General features: G+C 41.6%; 1 protein-coding gene across 4 annotated transcripts in view; it reads right to left on the reverse strand.

The window, feature by feature from the left end:
- Positions 1-598: 598 nt before the first annotated feature.
- SGTB (small glutamine rich tetratricopeptide repeat containing beta) overlaps positions 599-25,717 on the reverse strand; it is a 37,905-nt gene continuing 12,786 nt past the window's right edge. For 2 of the 4 annotated variants that reach the window (XM_034773486.1, XM_034773487.1), the window contains exons 5-12: positions 25,084-25,183; positions 22,784-22,888; positions 19,064-19,202; positions 18,900-18,962; positions 6,830-6,874; positions 5,999-6,036; positions 5,409-5,492; positions 599-3,977 (exon numbers count right to left, since the gene is read on the reverse strand). In XM_034773486.1, the coding sequence (XP_034629377.1) occupies positions 3,866-3,977; positions 5,409-5,492; positions 5,999-6,036; positions 6,830-6,874; positions 18,900-18,962; positions 19,064-19,202; positions 22,784-22,888; positions 25,084-25,183 (686 nt within the window). In that variant the 3' untranslated portion in view covers positions 599-3,865. Of the gene's footprint in view, positions 3,978-5,408; positions 5,493-5,998; positions 6,037-6,829; positions 6,875-6,941; positions 7,294-18,899; positions 18,963-19,063; positions 19,203-22,783; positions 22,889-25,083; positions 25,184-25,717 lie in introns of those variants that run through there. The other 2 variants (XM_034773488.1, XM_034773490.1) reach the window with 2 other exon arrangements.

Genomic DNA, 25,717 nt, shown 5'->3' on the forward strand with positions numbered 1-25,717 from the left:
CTGCATGTTGTACTCCTGGGGGAATTCTGCACCAAAAAAAATTAAGAATTCCGCGCACAATATTTTAAAATTCCCCCCAATAAATAATCAACATGCATCTATCAGTTGAGCAAAAGCTAAAGAATAGCAGCTACAGAAATAACCTTATGTTCCTTCTAAACTTCAGCTAGTTAGAGGGCAACGTGGCCTCACATAATCCACAGAGTTCAATGGAGTAATAAGAGAAACAAAAACTACTGCCCCCACCTCCCCAAAAAAATAGAACCTAAGTACCTTCAAATTGATCTGTCACAAGTTTAAGGAGATGTAACTATATGGCTACCCTCTCCCTTCAAGAAAAACCCAAAATTGCATTTTAGCAACAGAAAATGCTTAAGTTTGGTGCTGTGTGCTGAAGTACAACTTTAGTTGTATTTTTCAAGAGGGACATCAAACAGATGAAAATAAAACATTTCCACACAAACCTGTTTTTTTGAAATTCATATCTTTTAAGTGTGTGAATAAAGTAAACTCTTCATTTTACAAGATATTTCCCCCTTTTCCACTGCTTACCACATGAATTTGCTGCTGCACCAGTAATGATAGAAAACCAAACAAATTTTAAATGCATAATTATTTATTTAGTTCACTGATAAACTGCAGTTAGTCTAAAATGAAAGCAATATTTGTTTAGATCATGGGTTTATCAGTCTTATCAGTCTGAATTTTTTTCAAAGTTCAAAGTACCCAAGCTCTCTCTTCAACCACTGATTAAAACAAGTCATGACATTGTGAACAATGTAGCCTGTAGAGTGGCAAAATACATTTTAGCGTAAATGAAAACTCTCCCTGGACTTAAATAGAAAGAGTAATTAATGACAGCTACTGTCCATTAGGGAATTTCTATTTTTTTATTAAGCTATAAAGTCCCATCTGCTCAGATGCAAAATATAATAGGCAGTTACAAGTTTTCTATTGTGTCAATTGTGGCATGTTCCTGCATTAGGTAATGCCATCAAAAATCTAAAAACAAGCATTCTTGTTACAGATACTGGAATAAGACTCACATTCTTAACAGTGTGGTATGTGAAATGGAAGTTACGACTTCTAATAAGCATGGTTCCAAGAGTACAGTTCATAGCATTAGTGATAACTACTCCAGAGCACTTTATGACAGGGCTGGCTCTACCAGAACACAGACATCTGCAGAATACTCAGTAGCTGCATGTACATATAACTTACAAGCAGAAAGAGTGGCTGTTTTGAACCCCTACAGCCAACCTTTGTTTATATAATTGTTATACAGAAGAGTATAGTTTAGGATTATTATACTTAATCATTAAAGACACTCAGCTACAAAAGACATTTTAGTAGGAGAGGGTAAGAGAAAACTAAAATATTAAGTGAAGATTGTCACAACACAAGGGTAAATATACTGGGTCACACATCCTTAGCTTCTGTAAAGCCCCACTGTTGTTTTATGTTTGTTTTGTTTCCTTTATTAAATTTAGTGCAAAAAATCTGGAATTGACCTTGGAGTTGCTGAAAATGTGGAAGGGTAAAGTATAGCGGAGAATACACTGTGTAAATGGTCTGTTTAAAGAGTGCATTATGGAAAAAATCTGCCAAATGATTTCTGCATATGTAGATTCCTAATGTAACTATATTGTTTGGGGCTTAATCATTTATCAGTTTTTTTTATAAAAAGCAATAATCTTTCTTTTTTTTGTAAAAACAATAATCTGCCTGAAGGCAAATATTAGTTACCTGAACTACAACTGAAAAAAGTACATACATAAGTTAGTCCCCCCCCGCCTCCCCCCCAAGGCAGACACAGCCAGTGTAAACACTTCTTTCCATGTGGTCAGCCAATAAAACAGAATAGCACTGATTCAATTTAGAGCTTAGGGGTGTTTGCCTAATGTCTCCAATGCACCCCAGAGTACATTAATGAGCATGCAGTGCAATTATAAATAGCAGTCTTTTTAGAAAAAATCAAGCTAATAATCTAATGCCATGTAAGAGTTATTAATGAATAAAATATAAAGTGTCTTATGCAATGGATGTTAGTCTGATTTTCATGTCTGTAAATTTCCCCCCGTGCAATATATACAGCCTGACAAAATTGGGAATTTTTACCCTCCCATTACCAAATTCAGAAAGGTGCTTCTGCCTTAGTTCCAAATTCTGCTCTCGCTTACATTCTGCACAATGTCTTCTCTCTAGCACTTAGCGAAGACACTACATGTGCGAGAGAGCTTCCCCTGTCAGCACAGGCATTCCACCTTCCTGAGAAGCGGTAGCTATGTAAATCTAGTGCTGTCTACCCCAGAGGTTAGGTCGGTATAAGTGCATTGCTCAGGAGTATGGATTTTCACAGCCCTGAGTGATGTAGTTATACTGACAAAAGTTAGTATAGACCAGTGTTTCACAACCTCTTTGATACCAGGGACCAGCTTGCTGCCTTCCTAAACTGTGGCAGGGAGATCTCCGGGACTGGCGCAGGTTCCTGGACCAGTTGTTGAGAAACACTGGAATAGACCAAGCCTAAGTGTATCCAGCAGCAGTAGATGGCATGAACAGCAAACAAGGGAAACAGGTTACAAAAATATTAAAAAAGAAAAAATACGGAAAAGCAAGGAGGTCTGAAAGTGTCAGGAGAGCTGGGAAGAGGAACACAAACTGGAAGAACTATTTCATGGCCCTTTCACCATTATCACTTATTTAAAATATACAAGTTACATAATTAAACTTCAAAAATCCTTAACTGTGTTTTTTTCCCCTAAGCCAGTGATTTACCACACTGTGGTACATATTGATTTATTTGTTCGAATTACCTAAGTTTTCAGTGCTAATGACTTGTGCAGGTATGTGACCAGTTTAACTAATCACAGTTAAGAATTCTTAAACTCATGTTGTATACTGTATACACACAAGAATGAAGCACAACCTTCCATGCCTATGCTATTAGTGCCATAATGGAGACCTCCAGGGCTACTAAGATGATTAGGGACATATATAGCAGTAGAAATTCCTCTTTCCTTCTCCCTTGGCCTGATCTCTTCCTCTGATTGCTGCACATCTTCCTCCTAGCACAGTTTTATCATCCTCTCTGTACGTGCAACTCTTAATCATCCCTAGGCTCTACTACCCACCTTCTTCCCACCAGGTAAAGTTGAAAGGCATGTGATGCTGATAGCAAAAGCCTCTCAACCAACCCTAGGCCAGGGACTCTGTGCTACAAAGTCACAGGACTGACCCTCCAGCACATGTTTTAAATTCACATTGCACTCCATCACCCCCATAGGCTCATCACAAGAAGCAGAGTGCTGGTCAGATCTATTGATTCATAGCAGATCTGGTAAGAAGCAGAGCCATGCAAACCTTCGCTACTGAACAATAGGCCTTTTACAATGTAATTTTTAAAACTAAATTTCTATGCAGGCATACCAGCACCCATTAAAGCATTAGACTCACTTCCCCCCGCAGCAGCCCTGTAGATCGCTCCAATGCACAGCCTTGGTGCATAGTAAGTAGTCTCTCTTTAAAAGAGATGGCAAGTTTTAACATCCATTAATAGATAGTGTTCATTAATTTGAAAAGCCTAAACATGATCATTTTTATATACGGGAATTTAATAAGTCAATGTATTTAATATATATATATTAATTTATAAAGGATTCACTATATATACATATGTTCAAACGTGTGTGCAACAGATCTGCTTAACAGATTTATTCTTGTTTAACAAACAGACACAAAGGACTTTCTGTTTCATGTCCAAGCAGAATAGTTACAATGATGCATTTGCTACTAGCTACTGTGTGCATTTTGGGATTATATACCATTCACATTTCTAGTTCTACAACCACATGCCTCCTTTAAATCAGGAATGCTCTTCAGTGCTGCCACTGAAAGATCTGCTCCGGACATGATTTCTCAGTTGTTCTATGAGCTCTGGATTCTGCTGTTGTATCTGTTGTGCAAATTGCTGTCCCCTGTGTTAAACAGTTTTTTGTAAATCAACAAGTGAAAAATAACTGGCATGCAGCACTCATCAGAAAACATCAAGTTTTATGATAGCTGAAGCTATGTTATGTAAATAAAGGCAAAAGCAAGCATGACTAGGATGATCTGTATTAACATGATAATCATGGTGTTATAGCTTTTCCTATTTGAATTCTGTTCTGATGATAGATGGAGATGTGTCCATGTTGAGTCTTTAGATCCATCAGCTGCCTTTGATGAGAACTATTGTTGACTCACCTGCAGACACTAACATTAGTAAATAAAGCTGCTCTTGCATGACTCTGCTCCTTTCCTTCCAAAAGATGCCAGTAGGCAATTTGGGTCAATTGCTCTTCTAGCCTAAAGACAATCTGATGTGGAGTTTTAGAGATGTATTCTGCTACCCATTTTGTGCATGTGTAGGTGAGGTGATTGGGAGAATGTGAGGTAACATAGGCTCCATTATGCTGATAATAACCAGCTCCACAAGTGGACTTCACTTCACCCAAAGAGTCTCTGATCTGCATTTATGTGGTGACTAGCCAGGATTGTGGCTTGTATTGAGCTAACTGGCTGAAATTAACCTCAGATGAGACAACTGAAATACTTGATCACTAGGAAAAACAACTGGAAGAACTCTGTTACTCCAGGAATAAGCTCTTGAGAGAATTTTGTCCAAGTAGCAGTAGCTATCAATACTGCTTTAATTTGATGTGCACTGGGCAGGAAGGCTGCCATTTTGGGGGTGGGGAGGGAATGGGTCCTTGCCAAAGTGATCCGCACTTTTGTTGCCAATAATGTGAACTATTAAAATGGTCCTGGCTACTGTAGAAACCACCTCTCTCCTCATGTGGTGTTGCTTGAAGCAGCAGCCCCTCCCAGTTTAAATGGGAGGAAGCTGGTGTGGCAGGATATTTTCAGCCTTGCATCCTCACTGCAGCCCTAGGTCTGACAGAGATTGAGTTTGCTGAATTTCAGATCACTCCACAAGACCTATTTATTCTCACAGCCTTTCCTCAAGTGGGTAAGCTGAATATGGCTTGAGGGAACAGGACTTTAGCTGCAGGGAACTGAGAAGTTTTTGGAGGAGGCTGGTCCAATGCAATTTGGAAGAAAAATGTACAAGCACCTAAAAATTTAAACAGGCACTTTTAATGAGCCGAGTCTAAAAAGCAAATAATACATGAGCACCAGAAAGTGAAAGTGAGCTGTCAGTTTGCTTGTTCAAACTGAATGAATGAAGTGTACAAAGTAAGTAAACAGAATAATGAAGAGTAAGATGTAAAGTTTAATCATCTAAGGTTATCAGAAATACAAAGGCTAAAAATCAGCTTGGCACTGTCTCTTTTAAACGGCAGCTTAGTGCTGCTTCTACAAATGTTAGGTAGTTAAAATAGTATGTAAATCTTCACAACACTTACGCATGTATGAGGCTTGACAGATCAGTTAGGCCACCAACACCTGCAGCAGGGCCACCAATGGCATTGGACATCATCCCCGACATTCTAGAACAGTTAACACAGCATTGGTATTGTGGTGGTATTATCTTAAGTCAGTGGGTTTGAAATGTTTATACTGGTGACTCCTTTCACATAGCAAACTTCAGAGTGCAACCCCCCCTTATAAATTAAGAACACTTTTTTATATATTTAACACCATTATAAATGCTGGAGGCAAAGCGGGGTTTGGGGTGGAGGTTGAGAGCTCGCGACCCTCATATAATAACCTCATGTCCCCCTGAGGGGTCCCGACTCCCAGTTTGAGAACCCCATCTTAAGTGACAAACTGCAATTCTTTGCTGGGTTACTAGGAAGAGTACTAGTTATTAAGTGAGCGGTAGGGGAAACTAAACTGTGGTAGATCTAGTTACAAAAAGAGTACAGCTGTAAAGGCAATAATAATAAGAACACAATACAAATTTTAGTAATCTATTGCCATTTGCTTTTGATTTGCTAGCCCACTCAGACACCACTGGCATCTTTTTTCACTGATACTCCATGTTAATACTTACAGTTGTTGAACTTGAGGATTCTGCATTAAACTTGCTGCCTACAATAGGTAAGATGTATTGCAAGTCAGAATGCAGTCATATATTTAGTTATCATTGTGGGAGACATGAGAAGCACAATATATATCTTGTATTACAATACACAAGCTAAGTTAATGACTCTAGAGACATATGATCCTCAACAAACTCACTCATTAAAGTAATGTATTTCAAGGACATGAAGATAATATAAATCATTATACTCTACACCATGAATATTAGTTACAATGTACTATTGCTGTTCAGGGTAATCAACCATAAAAAGGAGGAAGTCTGTGAATCTCTAGAGCTACTCTGACCCAATGCCCTGGGAATTAGACATTAAAATGTGTCAGATATTTGGGCAATCATCTTAATGGTTTAAAAAAACAGCTTTGAATTATATATTGCTTAATATTAAGCTTCCATCATTCCAACTGGAGTCTTATCTAATGTTTTCCTCTAGATAATGATATATGCAAGGATAACAAATTAAAAGCTTTCTACGTGATAAAGCCTACCCTTGGGAATCTGAGAAGGCTTCAAGTATCAGAGGGGTAGCCGTGTTAGTCTGAATCTGTAAAAAGCAACAGAGGGTCCTGTGGCACCTTTGAGACTAACAGAAGTACTGGGAGCATAAGCTTTCGTGGGTCAGAACCTCACTTCTTCAGATGCAAGGTTCTGAGAAGGCTTATGGATTCTAGGCTGTGAGGAGGGAACAGTTAGTCTTGGGGCCGCTGGGGGTGGTGGTTATTATATTGGGTAAAAATATCTAAGCAGTCGCAGGGATAGTCTTCTGTGTATGGAATTGTTTACATGTTTGTATTGTATTTCTGTAGAAGTTCCCAAAGCAACTGAAATCTGAAATAAATACATAAAAAGACCCAATAAGCACATTTGCTGTATATAAAATGCTCAGCACATTCACTTACTCATTGATCTTATCTATTCAACTAAATAAAAATACTTGACACTTTTCTTCTTAAAACAGGTTTATTAACTAATTTATCCTCACAACACTTCTCCAAGGTAAATTAGTCATATCGTCTCCATTTTACAGTTGGGAAATGACAGAAAACCAAATTTGTTGCAAATCCTTGATGTCAATGAAGTCACATTCGCTTATATCAGCAGTGAATTTGGTCCAGGAGATTAAAGGCCTGAAACTTGAGCCACAAGTAACTTGTTTAAGGCTAGACAGTGGTAAAAATCAGAAAGAGAACTCAGGAGTTCTTGGCTCTCAGCTCTGGGTTCAAGTTACTTGACTGATCAGGCAACCTCTGGAAACAATACAAAAAATCCATTTAATGTAGTTAGCTACAGACAGAAGAGAAGATTTTCTACTCAAAACAGATGGAGTTCCTGTGCAACTTAATAAACTAAGCTGTGTAGAAAATTCACTCTACTCCTTCCTCACAGACCATTTCTACCCTACAATTTCAATAGGTGACCAGACCTATTGGCCTCTCTTTTAGGTTAGGAGCTATTGCATGCTGTGGGGCTACGTACTCCAAAGTTTACTGTGTACCCTTTAGCACACAGATGTTAAGTTTGATGTGTTGTGGTCTGCTTTGGACAAGAAAGGCTCCCAGTAATGCTGCGATCCACCAGTGAAATTCTTTAAGAACTCGGAAGAATACAACAGGATTCTTGCACGACTCAGAGATGAATATATGAAATTTAGTCTCCTGAACTATGCTCCCAAATTAATTAAAATCAGTTTGGATAACAGCACTGTGTGGAGTGAAGGTTTATTGAAGGAACATAAACAAAAGGTAATGAAAAACAACAAACTACAGCACTGTGTCAAGATGTCACTTTTCAGTGTTCTGTCTGTTCTGGTCCTCAATGAAAGAAGGACGTAACAGCAGATTAATTAACTTACCAATTGATAATATGTTGAGAGGGTCTTGAACAAAAGTGAATATACAGAAAAAATATGAAAGGATCTAGGTCCAGATCCACAAATGGACTTAAGTGCATAAGTCCCAGTTTTAGGCAACACTGCAGTTCACACAACCTCCACTTTGTTGTTGCCTAATGCTATAGGTAGTTACAGTCACTAGGTGCCTATGTTTCCACTGTGAAAGTTCCCTAGGCACCTAAATTTCTATGTTTGGGCATGTGCAGGCCTGTCCCACGCCTAAACCTCAGCAGGATCTACAAACCAGGGGTGTTTGCTCACCAATCTTCCCTGCCGGGCCCAATCTGGTAAGTGTCCTTAAAGCATGCCCACTGGAACAGGCCTCATTCAAAATGGAGGAGGAAGAGGTGGTGCCTTAAACAGCGGGCTATGGGATATTCTGGTGTGGATCTCTCTCAGTCTCTCTTGTTGAAGTTTTCCAACTTTGGATAAATAACTAGAGTCACTGGAGCAGGGGGACTGGCTCCTAGGTCTCCCATCTTGTGGACAGGTATCCTTGCCACCAAGCTATAGAGTCATTCTCACAGTTTCTCTGCATAGATGCTGGAACAATTTTTATAATAGGGGTGCTGAAAGCCATTAAACAAAACTGTAAACCCTGTATATGATGGAAATCACTTTAAACCAGTGGGTGCTGCCACACCCACAGCACCCCTAGTTCCAGCACCTAGGTCTCTCTGTGGCCCTCTGACTATTTATCCAGATTGAGAACAACCCACATCAAAATATCCCATAACCCAGTGGTTAAAGCACTTTCCTGAGAGGTGGAGGACCACTATTCAAATCCTCTCTCCCCATCAGGCAGAAGGAGGAATTTAACCTAGATCTCCAACATCCCCCATGAGTGCTTTAACCACTGAGCTAAAAGTTATAAGTTGGATACTATGACTATCCCCATTTTGTGTGGAAAGAGGCATACACCTAATTCATTCTCACAAGAAATGGCTCAGGCACTGTCAGAGGGTAGCTGGCCCTGAATAGGATTCAGGAGCTGAGCCTATCTCTGACAAGCTCCACCAGGGGAAATGAGGTAACTCAGGTGAACCTGGGGCTAATTAACTCACTGAGTAATTGGTAGGCAGTTAATTAGGAAAGGAAGCACCAGGCATGATAAAAGGAAGCTACTCCCAATAGACACTACTAAGGAACAGAGGCTCTTAGGGAGAAAAGCAGAACAAGGAAGCTTCCAATGTGAGATGTTTTTTCATGGGGTAGCCATTAAGGGAGCTTACTAGGAAAGGAAACTAAGTACCTGTAAGAATGCTCTTAGGTGGGAGATGCTCTGAAAGGAAGGCGTGCCAAGTCTCAGCAGAACCTGGTTCTCATGGAAGGATTTAATCAAGTAGCAAAAGCCCCAGATTAGAAGAATTGTATGTTGGGAGACCCTTTCTCAGAACATCTGGGGATCTTGACCCAAGAGAAGAGATCCTTCCTCTGAAGATAAGAGTCCCTGGTTCAAGAAGAGGTTTCTGGGTCAAGAGGTCTCACTGATAAGGGACATGAACATAAATGGGATTGATGGACTAAGGTTAATTCAGCCCCCTCCCCCTCTAGCTGCAGACTTTGGGGTAGAGGCCTGCATATCATTCTGCCTTTGGGTTAAATAAACTACAGCCTTGAGGGGGCACTGTTCAATATACATAAGATTTGTTGGACTTATGGAGACCCCAATGGGAGAAATTCAGACAGATGTAATTGCACTGTTGTGCTAGGCTGCCTGGGAGTGTGCCATGGTGAGGGCCCCTCCCCATGAGATCCCTAAGTCCTCTGATTCCAGGAGAGGGGGGTTCTCTGCTGTTAATGGCAAGTGAAGTTAGGCACCTCCTTGCAATCTGGATTTATGCGCCTCTCTCTATGGGATGGGCTTAGAACATACCCCTCTCATCAGCATCTGTTATTAGCTAGCTTAGGTGGCTCTCCACCTAGCTTGCTGGCTTTTGTGGGTGGCATTTTAAGGCAGTCTCTCCCCTTTCTTTGTATAGGGCTTTATGGATCCTATTACTGTTCCACTGATTTTTTTTTTTTTTCTAGGCACCTAAGAGTTAGGGATTGTAATGCCTAAATCCCTTTGTGGATCTGGGCCCTAGTGTTTATAAGTATGGGTAGGAAATAACCAAATGAGGATTTGGGGGGGGGGGGGATGCAAACTCTTTTTTGCCTGATAGACAGTACTAATTGGAAACACAGATACTCAAAACAAATAAGGAACCTGAAAAGCAGTAATAAAGAGATATTAGATGCAAGTTAGTAATGTGATATGGCAGCAAAATAGAACAAATGTAATTTTGAGCACTGCCCTGCCCCACCCACCCACAAGTATGTCATGAGAGAGAGTAACAGTCTCTCTCTAGTGCTCTGTAACTGCATCTGGAATACTACATTCAATTCTGGACATGAGTAGAAAAAAAGAAACTGGACAGTTTGGAGAAAAGCAACAAAAATTATTAATCTGAAGGGAAAGGTTAAAAAAAGTTCTAAATGTGACTGGTATAGCTGAGCAATGACTAAACCACAAGCATGCAAATGTAAGCACCAATGAGGGAAAAGATTTGTTTACTAAAAGGGAGTATAAATAGTACTAATGGAATGAAAGAGAAAATTTAGACCAAATAACAGGAAAACTTCCTGACAGCCAGAGGCAGATTATGGTTTTGGGTGGCCCCCTCCCTCTCCCTCCGGTGCCCCTGCCGGGGAGCAGGTCAGGGCGCAGGGATACGTGCGTGCATGTGCACAGGCGCACAATCCTTCCATTCACCGGGGGCAGATATGAGGGTGTGTGGCAGTCAGCAGCTGGTGAAACACCTCAGGCATCTCTTCTAGGAGAAGAGTTGTTTTCTCCAAAGATGACTTTAAGGCCCACTGTGAAGGAAAACTCCCAATCATCAGAGGCGCACTCCCACCAGGACTGGAATTTGCACATTGCAAGGTCTTGGAGACGTCCACAGGGATTCACCAGTCTCTAGTTCCACACAAGCAGCTTTTTGCACTCATGTAGTTGTTTCATTACAGCTGACTTGCACTTTATTTTCAAACAAATCCAAGAAGCTTCTGGGAACCCAACTCATCTCACTTTATCACTGGTCAAAACAGAGCAAACTTTCACCACGGTATTTTGGAAAACTTCCAGTGTGAAGAGCACTCCTGAGGCAATTAAAGCTCAGCAGTTTATCCCTCAGCGTATCATGCACTCTGTCATGAATTTCCTTGGATTGAGGTTGACTCAGTGCTTGTCTCTGCAGGGAAACTGACAGGTAGAACTATAGCTAAGCCTGTATAACTTCCTGTGTGCGCACTCCATTCTGATATAATTCTCTGCTTCTGGTGCATCCCCATACAAGCAAGCCCTAAAATGGCATTAATGGGTGATTGGCTTTGCTTTTTGTTCTTGCACCTCTGCAGTAAACTAGGCTCAGCAACCGGCTTCAGTGCCTGGGTGAATGTTAAAATTCTCTTTCCATGCTAAGAGTGACTGAAGATGAGGTTTTTCCTTCACCTCTCATGAGTGAATAGACTCACATAGTTTCTCTTAAGTTGCATGGGGAATGCGGAATATCCTGCAGTTTTGGGATTTATCTTTCTGGAAAACTCCAGTGTTTAGTTAATAAATAAATATAATGGAATATAATTTATATAACTTGTTTAGCTGACTACAGTATTTACTACTGGATATTGGATACTACTGTATTAGATATTATGGTGAAGGCTCATAAGTAGTGATTAAAAAACAGAGATTAAAAATATTTACTACATAAAAATATACTCTCCCACCAAACCTGCTAGGGAGCGGGGTCGGAGTGCGGGGGCTTGCCCCACTCCACTCAGTGCTCCTATCGGGGAGCAGGGGCTTGCTCCGCTCCTCAGCAAGAGTGCTGGGTAGGGGGGCAGAGCGGGTCAGCGTGCCTATTTTTCTGGGGCTCCGATTGGCCGGGGCCCGTGGGCACAGGCCCCGTTGGCCCAGTGGCTAATCCGCCACTGCTGATGGCAAAATCTGTTATGCTTTGGAATAGTCTCACCCTGGAAACTATGAAAACCCCATTGCTTGACATAAGACTGGACAAAGCATTTAAAATGTAATGTAGGGAGCAATCTCGTAATGGTATGTGTGACGGTGCCACCCATAAGGCTTTATGGAAATATGCTTATGAATGTGTATTTAACATAACTAGAATGTGATTTATGCTACATATACCAGGTAACCTCTCTCTGTAAAGGTCATGATCTACTGAATCTATTAATCCTATCTGTATGCATGTATCATTTTTGTATTCGAAGTTATGAATATTGGCTACATACTTGTTTGATTCTAAGTAGGCTGTAGTGAAGCAGTTGGTCAGCTTCCTGAGAAAAGACTAGTCTCAGTAAGTGCCTATCAAGAAACACTTAAGCCAACTATGAACTTGGAGACACCAATCCACATCTGGACTTCCCCAGGAATGTGGCTTGGCTGGTAAGGAACTTGGTCATGCATAGACATGAGACTTGCCCAGGTGACTCCCAAACTACATTTTGTAGCTGGACTTTGCATAGGAGAGAAGAGGGGTTCTCCACCCACAAGAGAAAGTATATTTAAGCCCGGGGGAGACCCCTCCATTTTGTCTTCAGCTGGCTAAAGAGAGAGCCTCTCCACCCCCAAAGATACCTGAAAGAAACTGGAACAAAGGACAGTGGCTGCAAGGGATGTGAGTAATTGCTGGGCCCAGACTAAAAGGAGATTAGTCTGTAAAAGGAAACATTCTGGAACAGGTGAGGATCTTATCTGTATTCAGTTTCTTACTGTATTAGACATAGACTGGCATGTTTTGTTTTATTTTACTTGGTAAATTTAATTTTGTTCTGTCACTACTTGGAACCACTTAAATCCTACTTTCTGTATTTAATAAAATCACTTTTTATTTATTAACTCAGAGTATGTGTTAATACCTGGGTGGGCAAACAGCTATGCATATCTCTCTGTTGTAGAGGGCAAAAAAATAAGTTTACCCTGCATAAGCTTTACACAGGGTAAAATGGATTTATTTGGGTTTAGACCCCATTGGGAGTTGGGCATCTGAGTGTTAAAGACAAGAACACGTCTGTTAGGGGACGTGGTTCAGACCTGGGTCTGGGTTTGCAACAGGCTAGCAAGTCTTACTCAAACCAGGAAGGGCACTGAAGTCATAAGCTGATGGGGCAGGAAAGCAGGGGCAGAAATAGTCTTGGCACATCAGTTGGCAGCTCCCAAGGGGGGTTCTGTGATCTAACCCATCACAGTGGCGTAGTCAAGCAGGATCCTGTGCATAGCTGATTGCTTTGAGATACTTGTAGTGATTTTAAGTGTGGTGGCTGGAGAACAAAGTGGTTACTGGTTTGTTATTTTCTGTTTGCTTATTTTGGGCAAGGGAAGTAGGGACAGAAAAGGAAGCAAAATAAAGTCTGAACACTGGGCAGTGGGAAAGTCTCTTAATTATGAATCCCCTGAGCTGAGTGCATCCCAGTTTCAGTGAACTGCAGAGGGGGTGTGGCCCAGCACAAGAAAGCAGGAAAATGACTACCAGTGAAACAGCTAGCAAACTAGATCTGGCTAGAATAAACAAGAAAGAAAATGAATATAAAAGTCTGATGGGGAGAGAGAGGAGGCTGCCACAAGTGGGCTATAGAGGCAGAAAAAGCCAGGGAAGAGGCTGCCCATGAGAGAGCTATGGAGGCCCAGAAGCATGAACCGGCTGTTATGGAGTTGAAGAGACAAAACCCTTCACGTGCTGGCTCCACTTCCCCAAAAATCCACAAATGGGAGCGACTATATCCACAGTATGATGAATCCAGCAATATTGCTGAATATTTCATCATCTTTGAGAGACTGCGCACCCTCCATGCAATCCCTAAAGACCAAAAGATGACCACACTGATAGCAAAATTGACTGCCAGAGCTCTGGACATATTCAATAAGATGCCTATTGATGATGCTTCAAGCTATGGTAAATTTAAGGAACTGGTTTTGAAAGTTTCAGGTTACACCTGAAACCTACAGGGTTAAATTCAGGAGTCTTAAGAGGGGATCTGGATTGAGTAATGTGGCTTATGCAAATTAAATGAAAGATTTGGTAGATAAGTGGGTGAGGGGGAAAGGCATTACAAGCTTTGAAGGGATGTGTGATCTGGTTACTCAGGAACAATTCCTGGATAGGTGCAGTGATGTAAAACAGTATTTGTGGGACAAAAAGGTAAATGCAGTTGGTGAATTAGCTGGGTATGCAGACTCTTTAATTGCAGTCTGTGCTTGCACATAACATAAACCACTGGCAGAGGGGTACAGGGTTGGTGGGAATCAGAATCACCATTTTACCCCGGGGAAAAAGGCTGGGTGTTCACCTCCCCATTCCCCTGTTACTCGTCCCAAATTTCCTGCACAAGCAGGGGATCCCAGAAGGTGCTTTCACTGCAATTCCCCAGAGCACCTGAGAAACAGCTGTCCCAAATTAAAGGAGAGTAAACCTCCCTTGTCCCATGTTAGCTCAGTTGCCCTCAGCCCTGAGGCCCCAGAGGGCACTCCTACCTTTTATCACACCAGCTTGGTGGACATGGGGCCTAGTGAAGTGGATAGAGAACACATCAAGGTTGTCAAGATTGATGGCATGGAGTGTTTGGGGTGTAGGGACACAGCGGCTCAATTCTCTCTGGTTCGACCACATGTGGTTCCAGATGCTAGTGTTTTGACGGGGTGTGACAATAGGGTGTGACAAGTTGGGGATCTGTCTGAAAGTTCCTCTTGATATGAGTATGACTGGAAAATCTACTGTCATGAATGTGTATTCACAATACTCTACTAGCCTGAAAAGATGTTTAAGGCCAGGTCTACACTACAAAATTAAGTCATCCTAATTTATAAAGCCATACAGCCTCTGCACTAATTACATTGCTTGTGGGTGTCTACACTTTGCTACTTGTGTCAGTGGTGTGCATCCTCACCAGCTGCTCTTGTACTTATTATTCTGTCAGTTTGAGATGGTTCCTGAAAGCCAGTAACAGTCAACATAAGCAACGCAGTATCTACACTGACACTGCATCAACCCAACTACATCAACCTTGACTCTTAACCACTTGTGGAGGTAGAGTAAAGTCAGCATAGCTGGGCAGTTACACAGGGGTAAGCTGCCTTGCATCGATCTAACTCTAGAGTAGCCCTAGCCGCACCGCCCGGCGGGAATGGCCCCAACCAATTAACCATTTAAACAAAAATTTTAAATCATTTAAACGGTTGACGTTTAAAATGGTATTTACATTCCTACTAGATAGCATGTCAGCACCCTGAGTGTGTACCTAGGGCCCCCAAGATCAGGGCAGTAGCTGGTCAAGCTCTGAGAGGCTTAAAAGACCTGGGGACCCAGAGGCTGGGTCCTTAATCTAGTGGGCAACTGGAACCTGAGCAGGTCTGTGACACAAGCTGATGAACTAAATGACCTAATAGATCTCTTTCCATAGCTCTATGGTTCTGAAGGGAAAAGATGGCCTGTAAAGATTTGGGGAGGGAGCACTGCAGCACAGAGTTATAAGGAGGCCTAATTAAAATGGACGTTGCCTAAAGTGAACCTGAAGTACTTTGCTTGACTAGTCCATTTTAGTCAACCTCCACTTAACTATAGTGGTGCCTGTGTTATACTTAACATACAAATGCTGGTAGGCACATCCATAAGTATGGAAAGACCAAACATACCAGAGTGGCAAACCCTGTATGTTGTAAGTATAGGTTTAGGCAAATGTTCAGAAAACACACACACTTTAAACGTACCTTTTGATCAATTTAATACATAAGGCCACTTTATCCCTTAGGGAATTTTTGAACCTGAACACAGTGGCCAGGTCTTCCCCTAGAATAAAGGCAATGGAGTCTGTCAAGGTACATCTAAACTACATTAAAAGACCCAGGGCATAGCTGCAGCTGGCCTCGGTCAGCTGAATCAGGCTCACAGGACACCGCAGGGGCCAGGAGCGATTGGTGGCGGGTGATATTAAGCCTGTGTCCGACCCGCCCCCCCCCCCGTCCAGATCCTGGGGCCCCACAGGCTGGAGCCTGCCACCATGCAGTCAAAGCCTGGGGCTGGAGGAGGCAGTGGGGGCCAGGGATGATGGGGCGAGGGGGGAGGCGAATAGTGAGCCCAAGGCCAGTGCCCTCCACTGCACAACTGGGGGCTGGGATGGAAGCCCTGCGGTCAGAGCCTGAAGCTCTGCAGCCAGAGGAGGTGGTGGGGACCAAGGATGATGGGGGGAGGGGGTGGTAAGCCCAGGGCTGAAGCTCCACAGCCAGAGCCTACCATTTGCCACCCCAGGGCTGAAGCCAGAAGCCTGGGCCCCACTGCCTCTGGGAAAGTGGCGAACTCACACCAGCTGCCTGCCCCTCTGCAGTTTGTGGCTCCAGAGGGGCGCAGGGCCCAACCCTAGCTGGTGTCCCTCGGGGGTAGGGTCGCTGCTTTGCTTCGCCCCCCCCCTACCCTCCCCCCAATCACCATGCAGGAGGCTGCGGACACAAGAAAAGCCCCCTGGTGGCCACAATCTGCCAAGGTGGCCGCATTTGAGAAACACTGATCTAGACCATCCCTGAAAGGTATTTGTCTAACCTGCTCTTAAGAATCTCCAATGATGGAGATTCCACAACCTCCCTGGGCAATTTGTTCCAGTGCTTAACCACCCTGACAGGAGGTTTTTCCTAATGTCTAACTTAAATCGCCCTTGCTGCAATTTAAGCCAATTGCTTCTTGTCCTATCCTCAGAGGTTAAAGAACAATTTGTCTCCCTCCTCCTTGTAACAACTTTTTATGTACTTGAAAACTGTTATGTTCCCCCTCAGTCCTCTCTTCTCCAGACTAAACAAACCCAATTTTTTCAATCTTCCCTCAAGGGAATGTTTTCTAGACCTTTAATCATTTTTGTTGCTCTTCTCTGGACTGTCTCCAATTTGTCCATATCTTTCCTGAAATCTGGCGCCCGGAATGGGACATAATACTCCAGTTGAGGCCTAATCACTGCAGAGTAGAGCGAAAGAATTACTTCTCATGTCTTGCTTACAACACTCCTGCTAATACATCCCAGCATGATGTTTGCTTTTTTTATTTTTTACAAGTGTTAAACTGTTGACTCATAATTAGCTTGTGATCCACTATGACCTCCAGATCTTTCTGCAGTACTACTTCCTAAATAGGCATTTCCTATTTTGTGCAACTGATTGTTCCTTCCTCAGTGGACTACTTTGTATTTGTCCTTATTGAATTTCATCCTATTTACTTCAGACCATTTCTCCAGATCATTTTGAATTTTAATCCTATCCTCCAAAGCACTTGCAACTCCTCCCAGCTTGGTCTCATCTACAAACTTTATATGTTTACTCTCTATGCCATTATCTAAATCATTGATGAGGATACTGAACAGAACCGGACCCAGAACTGATCCCTGCGGGACCCCACTTGATATGCCCTTCCAGCTTGACTGTGAACCACTGTAACTATTCTCTGGGAATGGTTTTCCAACCAGTTATGCACCCACCTTATAGTAGTTCCATCTAGGACAGTATCAAAAGCCTTACTAAAGTCAAGATATATCACCTCTACCACTTCCCCCCTATCCGCAAGGCTTGCTACCCTGTCAAAGAAAGCTATTAGGTTAGTTTGACACAATTGTTCTTGACAAATCCCTGCTGACTGTTACTTTTCACCTTATTATCTTCTAGGTGTTTGCAAATTGACTGAAGTTAACCTGATTGGAATAATTCCACAGGTTGTCCTTATTCCCCTTTTTATAGACTGGCACTATATCTGCCCTTTTCCAGTCCTCTGGAATCTCACCTGTCTTCCATGACTTTTGAAAGATAATTACTAATGGCTCAGATATCCCCTCAGTCAGCTCCTTGAGTATTCTAGGGTGTATTTCATCAGGCCCTGGTGACTTGAAGACATCTAACTTAAGTAATTTTTAACTTGTTCTTTCCCTATTTTAGCCTCTGATCCTACCTCATTTTCACTGGCATTCATTCAGTTAGTTGTCCAATTGCTACTCAACTTCTTAGTGAAAACTGAAACAAAAGTTATTTGGCACTTATCCCATTTCCACATTTTCTGTTATTGTTTCCCCCTACCCTATTGAGTAATGGGCCTACCCTGTCCTAGGTCTTCCTCTTACTTCGAATGTATTTGTAGACTGTTTTCTTGTTACCCTTTATTTCTCTAGCTAGTTTAATCTTGTTCTATGCCTTGGCCTTTCCAATGTTTTCCCTACATACTTGTATTTGTTTATATTCATCCTTTTTTCCCCACTTCTTGAGGACCTAGGTTCCACTTTTTGTAGAACTCTTTTGAATTTCAGGTTATTGAAAGTCTCCTGGTTGGGCCAAGGTGGTCTCTTGCTATACTTCCTATCTTTCTTATGCTGTGGGATAGTTTGCTCTTATGTCCTTAATAGTGTCTCTTTGAAAAACTGCCAACTCTCTTGAACTGTTTTTTCCTTTCGACTTGTTTCCCATGGGATCTTACCTACCAAATCCCTGAGTTTGCTAAAGTCTGCCCTCTTGAAATCTATTATCTTTTTGTACTGTTTTCCCTCCTACCAGTCCTTAGACTCATGAACTCTCGCATTTCATGATCGCTTTCACCCAAGCTGCCTTCCACTTTAAAATTCTCCCTCAGTTCCTCCCTATTTGTCAAAATCAAACCTAGAACAGCCTCTCCCCAGTGGCTTTCTTCACCTTCTGAAATGAAAAATTGTCTCAAATACATTCCAAGAACTTGTTGAATAATCTGTGCACTGCTGTGTTACTTTCGCAAAAGATGTCTGGGTAGTTGAAGTCCCCCATCACCACCAAGTCCTGTGCTTCGGATGTATACACTAGTTATGATAAGCATTAAAACCATCTTCTCTTGTTGAAGCAGGAGTAATGTTTAAAACATTTTACATTCTGTTTCTTAATTAAAAGCAACAAGATATACTTAATATACTCACCATACTAATGAATGCTGGGTTGTTTATCAAGCTTGCCATGTCAAAACTCAGTCCTGTTCCAGTCTGTAAACAAATAATATCTGAAGAGTACTATGTCTAGGAAATGCCATTTGAGTTATTAAAAAAAACCTCACTGAAAAGAAAAACTAATTAAGGTAACTTACAGGACTGGAGAGGTCTCTTAGCTTCTGTTCAGCTATTTTCATATTTGACTTGTAAGAGTCATTTTCTGGATCAAGAACCAGTGCTTTTTGGTAACTGGTAATTGCTTCTTGGTATTTGTTCATAGAGGTCAGGGCCAACCTAGAGTGAAATAAAGAAAGCCAGTATGAGCGCATCAAAGTAGTAATGATACTAACAGTTTTGGATCTAATTAGCACAGGAGTAAGTGAGAGAATCTCACAACTAACTTAGATCCTGATCATTCCGAAATACATGTAAGTTTACTACCAGAATGTAAGTATTGATGCATATTGACTGGTGCTGGCATTTATTTTTGTCATACCACTTTCTGCAGCACAGATGATCGCCCGCATATGTTCCACATACAGGCAAGCCTTATGAAAACTTTTTGCCACCAACAGAAATGATAAATGCTTCTGGCTCTATTCTAGGCCATGCCTTCACAAGTTATCAATTAGTGAAATACACAAGGGTGCTTCTTAGAGCTCTGTAACCACCTCTACACAGAGTTGCCCTCTCAAGTAGGGCTCTAATCTGATACCCAATTCAGGATAACAGTCCTGCAATCATTTTTAAATGAACAGTCCCCAGGCCCACCTGTTAATCTTCCAAGAGTGGGAAGTTGGAACTCACATGGGAAATTCTCCAAGAAAAAAAACCCATTTACTTACCATAGTAATTACAGCTCCCTGAGTTGATGACTACCCATATGGATCTATGCTCCCTGCTCATTTTCTCCACTTCTTTGCAGTCTCTTGTAGAGGGATTCCTAAATTAGTGATATGAACTAAAAGACGTTTGGGGCAACGCAATCTCTTTGGAACCCAGAATGGGAAGGAGAGGAGCAGCAAGCTGCCCCAATATACACTTCTTAGGCAAATTCATAGAATATCAAGATTGGAAGGGACCTCAGGAGGTCATCTAGTCCAATCCCCTCCTCAAAGCAGGACCAGTCCCGAGACAGATTTTTGCCCCAGAGCCCTAAGGGGCCCCCTCAAGGATTTGGCCTGCTAAACCCTGAGTTTAGTAAGCCAAAGTCTTCTAAGCTCATGCACTAGTGGCATGCTACAGCATTATCCACATAGACAATCATCTTGACAAAGCACAATTACTACAAGTAACTGTTTTATATTTGTTGTCCTATATGGTCACCTATATGGTTTAATACAGGGGTGGGCAAACTTTTTGGCCTGAGAGCCAGATGAAGTTTCGGAACTTGTATGGGGAGCCGCTTAGGGGAGGGGCCCCCGCCTCCTATCTTGCCCCCCCCCCCCCCCCCCGGGACTCTGGACCCATCCTATTCCCTGACAGCCCTCCTCCCCCCCTTCCCCAGGACCCCTGCTCCATCCATGCTCCCCCACTCCCTGTCCCCTGACCGCCCCTGGACCTCTGCCACCCCATCCAACCCCTCCTCTCTTTCTTGATGGCCCCTGGGGGACCCCTGCCCCATCCAACCACCCCTTCTCCCTGTCCCCTGATTACCCCCGGCCACCCCATCCAACTCTTTCCTGACTGCCCCTATTCATCCCCCTATTCCGCCCCGATCACCCCACCCCATATCCACTCCCCTGCCCTCTACCCAACCCTCCTCCCCACTCCGTGCCCCCTTACCGCGCTGCCTGGAGCACCGGTGGCTGGTAGCGCTACAGCCGTGCCGCCTGGCTGAAGCCAGGCTACGCCGGCGCCGCCGCCACCACCACGCAGCTCAGAGCACCAGGTCAGGCCGGGCTCTGCAGCTGCGCTGCCCCAGGAGCTCACAGCCCTGCCACCCAGAGCATTGCGCCAGCAGCAGGGCCAGCTGAGGCTGCGGGAGAAGGGGGACAGCAGGGGAGGGGCCGGGGGCAAGCCTCCTCAGAGGCCAGGCAGTTTGCCTACCCTGGGTTTAATACAATTTGTCCCTCTTCTAGTTGGGTTTCATGGTTATGTACTATGACACTTCTAATATATAAGGGTTTTCCACTTTGTTCATAGCTGCTACTTATGGCGGCTCCATTGTATCTAAGATATTGAATACTCAATCAGACCTACATCTGAATAGGTGAAAAAAGTTCAGTGATTATTCTGATATCTTAATATTTTTCTCCGTGTTCTGTTAATATTATAATCTTAGCAGTATAAGAAACTGAAGTCATCTAATTTTTCTACCTGCTTAGTCATGATGATGGAAAACCCCAGTAGGCTACATCTGAGGGTCATTAAAGAGACCATTCTCCGGAGTGCCAAAAGGAATCTCTTAAGTAATTTATTGATCATATTATTTTTAGATTCCCTAAATATCATGCTAGCTATGCCAAACTGTTAAATTATGTTAATTTAAATTATAGGGGATCCTCGTTATCACCAAAGTTGAACAAGTAATTGTCCACTGCACTTCAGACCACAGACTTTGGCACAGACACATTTACAGAAGCTAGTACTATGCTGGCCATAGTTCTCCCTTCACATTAGGGCCAAGAGCCCTTTCAAACATGGAGACATTCATAAAACTTCAGGTAGTAAAGATGCATAATCCCATTTGATCCTTCCAGACAGCTCTCGCTGTGCTATATTCACATTTTTTTACTAGATTCAACCATTAGTATTCACAGAAGCAGCATTCATATTTTCATTCAATATTCAGAATTAAAATTCATGTTCTGAAATTTAAAAAGCTAAGGACCAAAGTCAGACCTTACATGTACATATACAGAGCTCACTGACTTCAATGAGAGCCATGTATGTGCCTCTGAGGGAAGAATTTGGCACTAGATATTTGTTTTATTATTAAAATTTCTTTAAAGAGGTTTACCAGATGAACTTCACTCTTATTGGTTAGGGGGTCTGATTCTTTATATACATATAGATGCATGGAATGTCTGACCTGCTTTGGCATTTATGGGTCAATGTAATCACAGTCTTGCCTACAAGTTGTTATTACAACATCAGCCAGAGAGGCTTGTAACTCAAGTGGTAAAGGCCTGTATTTCTGGTGTCAAGGGTCCTAGTTTCTAATTCCCACACTCTAAGCATGCAATGATTAATTGCCCGGCCCAGTTATGACAGGACAAAGAAGACACAAAGCAACTGTATGGGCACTCTGGGAAATATCCCCATCACAAAAGCGCCTCTGCACAGGGACTATTGAAAAAAAAGTCATAAGGATGAATTTCCCTAAGTGTGCAGATGTGAATTCGTAACAGTATGTACTTAAGAGTGTGATGGTAGGGTCAGAAGAATTACTAAATAAACAGCACTTTCCACCTCAACAGATCCGCTTCCTAGGTGTATTTAAGTGAGAAAAATAAGTTCGTACTCCTGTTAGCTCTGCAAACCCAACACTTTTGAGAGTGGGACCTGGATTCTATTCTCTATTCATTATCATTAACAGAACAGTTGTTGTTCCAGTTACAGAATAATTACTGGTGATTATGTAGGAGCGAGAAAGAACACAGTTTGACTCCCTCGATTGAGTTTGCAGTGCTGATAAACTGGAGAAAAAAATCTGTAGTGTAAACAGAGCAAATCTGACAGGAAGTCAGTAGGAGAGAACATGTACATGGAACCTCATGCCAGCTTTAGTCATAGAAAACAACTGCACTTTTAGCACCAGATCTTCAGTCAACACAAACTGGAATTATGCCATTGATTTAAATAGAGCTACACTGATTTACACCTTCGAAAGATCTGGCCCTTAATGCTTATATAAATCTGGATTATCTTACCCCATTCTCCCATATGCTTTGCTGTATTTTGGATCTATTTCTATCGCGCTCTCACAGTCTTTTATTGCTTCATTGTAGTTGCTGAGCTTGCTGTGAGCAGCAGCCCTAAAGTAGGGGGAAAAGAACTTATTTAAGAAAAATCTGAGCATCCAGATTTAAGCCCCAAAGACCACACTTAACATTAAGAACATGTTTAATCCTACTGACTACTCAGTTACATTATAGAAAATTTGCTCACCTAGCTTGACTTCAGCAGGACTGTTCAAGTGCTTAAAGTTAAACATGTGTAAGTGCCTTACTGACTTAGAGCCTTCAATTATATAGAGTCATATCTTACAAAAAAACATAACAGTGTGGAAAAGCGTATGAGAACCAGAATACGGATACACACAAAATACATCATTAAATCAATTATAACAAGACAAACTGTCAAATGGTAGATTTGGTGATATATGATGACTGTCTAGGAAAACAAGTATTATGTACAGTCATCCTTTTGCAGCAATAATACTTTGTTTTCACTCCTCACTGTTCAAAGGATCTCATTGATCTCTCTCTCTCTCTCTCTCCCTCTTTACCCCTCTACCTATCAGTCTCATATCACAATGACAATCCTTATGTTGAGGTCAATTATCCCTCAGGTGCCTGGCTCCAGGAGAATTGCTAGAGGAGCTAGAAGCTCTACACTGACTGACCATGTATTTGATCTATACTGATTTTTTTTTTCAAAGTCTCTGCAGAAATACAATTGTGTGTGTAATGCCACTCATGCTAGTAGGTAAGTGTGGATAAAGAGGCCTAATAATTTCTGAATCACTGAATTATTACTGCACCTTTACCAGGGAAATGCTAATTATTTTTACATATGATTTATGAGTTAAGACAATAGAGTGGCCAAGCGAAAGAGTTCAGATCAGTATTCAAATTCAATCTTTCCGATGGTTTAAGAGTATTCAGAAAAAACATTCCAGCTTGTCTTTCCATAGTTAAAATGCTAGTTTACAGAAGGAGGAATATTTAATTCTGCAAAGCATTTTGTGCTAGTTTTCCATGAAAAATTCTGTGTAAAATGATTTTTTTGTTTTTATTTAAACCTTTTTCCTACTATGCCCTCTAAATCTGTCTAGGTTTGATGGAACAAATTACTTCCCTCCCTACTGGGTTGTGTTCATTGTCTTTAATTATATGAACCGCTTTACAACTGTTCAACCCCACTGAGGTCAATACAGTTGCATGAGTGTAATCAAAGGCAGTATTTAGCCCTGCATGCACTTCAGTTTTTTTTTTTTTAATGTTTAGAGACTGAATCAAGGGACCAAATAAGGAATCAGCCTGATTAGGCTCTCCCTTTTTCTTAAGATAAAGCAACCCCTCCCTCCTCTGCTTCAACTTATGTCTGTACCATCCTCAAAACTCCTGGAGCAAAATTCAATCCTAGTTTTAAATGACTTCCACTGGCAGTGTACCCACTTATGCCTTACAGTACTAACTCATTGCACATATTTTCCATACTTACTGAATATCAAAGTAGTAGTAGTTACTTTGTATTGCTAATTACACACATTTTGGGATAATTCAAAACCTACTGGAGTTAATGGGAGTCTTTCAATTGGCTTCAGGGAGCTTTGGATCAGGTCCTACATGACCAGTTTACATCTAGAGAGAATTTATGGCACTGCTGTCTTATCAGAGAAAAGATACGGTTCAAACTCTGAACTACTGCCTTAAATATGGAATGCCATCTTAGTAAATGTTTGTAGTTCCTCTGTATCCTTGTGCTTGTCTCTATCTACTATATAATTCACTTGTTTAGTAACTAAAAGTAAAATCTGTATTAGAACTGTTACTTTTGCAATAATCCTGGCATAAAGATATTTAGCTCCTATATAATGTTTTACACCTTCAAAGCACTTTACAAATATTTTTGCTCTGGAAAATTAATGCGTATTAGGCCTGATCCATTAGAATTCCATAGAGTGGATCCCCCTAGCTCAAATGAGCTTTGACACAGGCCTTTACTAATTTCTTGTATAGAAGTTGCTTCAAGTTGCCAACATCAGTCACCAAATAAAGTCTTGAAAAAAAGTTAAAATCTACACGACAAATATAATGAAGACAAACATTTGAGTATAGTTAAAATGATACATTTTAAAATGTGCATAACCAAACTGGTATAAATGAAATGTTGTTACTCACTGAAAAGGAGGGCTTTTCACTTTACCTTGTTTTGATCTAGTTCGGTTTTTCTTTTTAAAATTATCTCTATGAAGTTTATGGGATATTTTGTTGGTTTTTTTTACCTGTTACAATAATATACTGCATTATTTGGATCCAGCTCTATAGCATGAGTATAACAATCCACTGCAGCAACATAATTTTCTTCTTTCATGTGATTATTACCTGAAATAAATTGTAAAAATGATGTTTTAAGATAATTAAAGGTGTAATTCTAGATCTGAAAGATAAACACAGAGCAGAATCACTACAGTACCTCACAAAGCAGTTGGGACTGTGTTGCCTTTTGTGATTTACTTTTCAGAAAAAAGATTTCGTATTAGTCTGCTGAATATACAGTATGCTTTTTTTCATGCAGACTTGTTATCTACAAAGCAGCACAACACTTAATGTTTACAGCCCTCTCAACACTCTACATACTTAGCAGGTAGTTCCCTGCTGTTGAGCAGGGAACCAGTTTGTTGGGAACTGGCTCAATGGGCTGATCAACCACAATAGCTTAGCTGCAGTTTGGATTGGTCAGGATGGATATCCTAGCAGGTCTCACAACTTAATGAACTAGATGTGGAGACCCTTTTTGATTTAATTCACCCAAAACTTGCCTGTAACTACAACCATAACATGAGGACTCTAAAAACAAGGACAACAACGATGGGCAGGTAAATGAACAGTCCCATGCAGCTACAAGTAGCTCTTTCA

The sequence above is a fragment of the Trachemys scripta genome, chromosome 6 (assembly GCF_013100865.1).
Source record: "Trachemys scripta elegans isolate TJP31775 chromosome 6, CAS_Tse_1.0, whole genome shotgun sequence".
Classification (NCBI taxonomy): Eukaryota; Metazoa; Chordata; order Testudines; family Emydidae; genus Trachemys; species Trachemys scripta.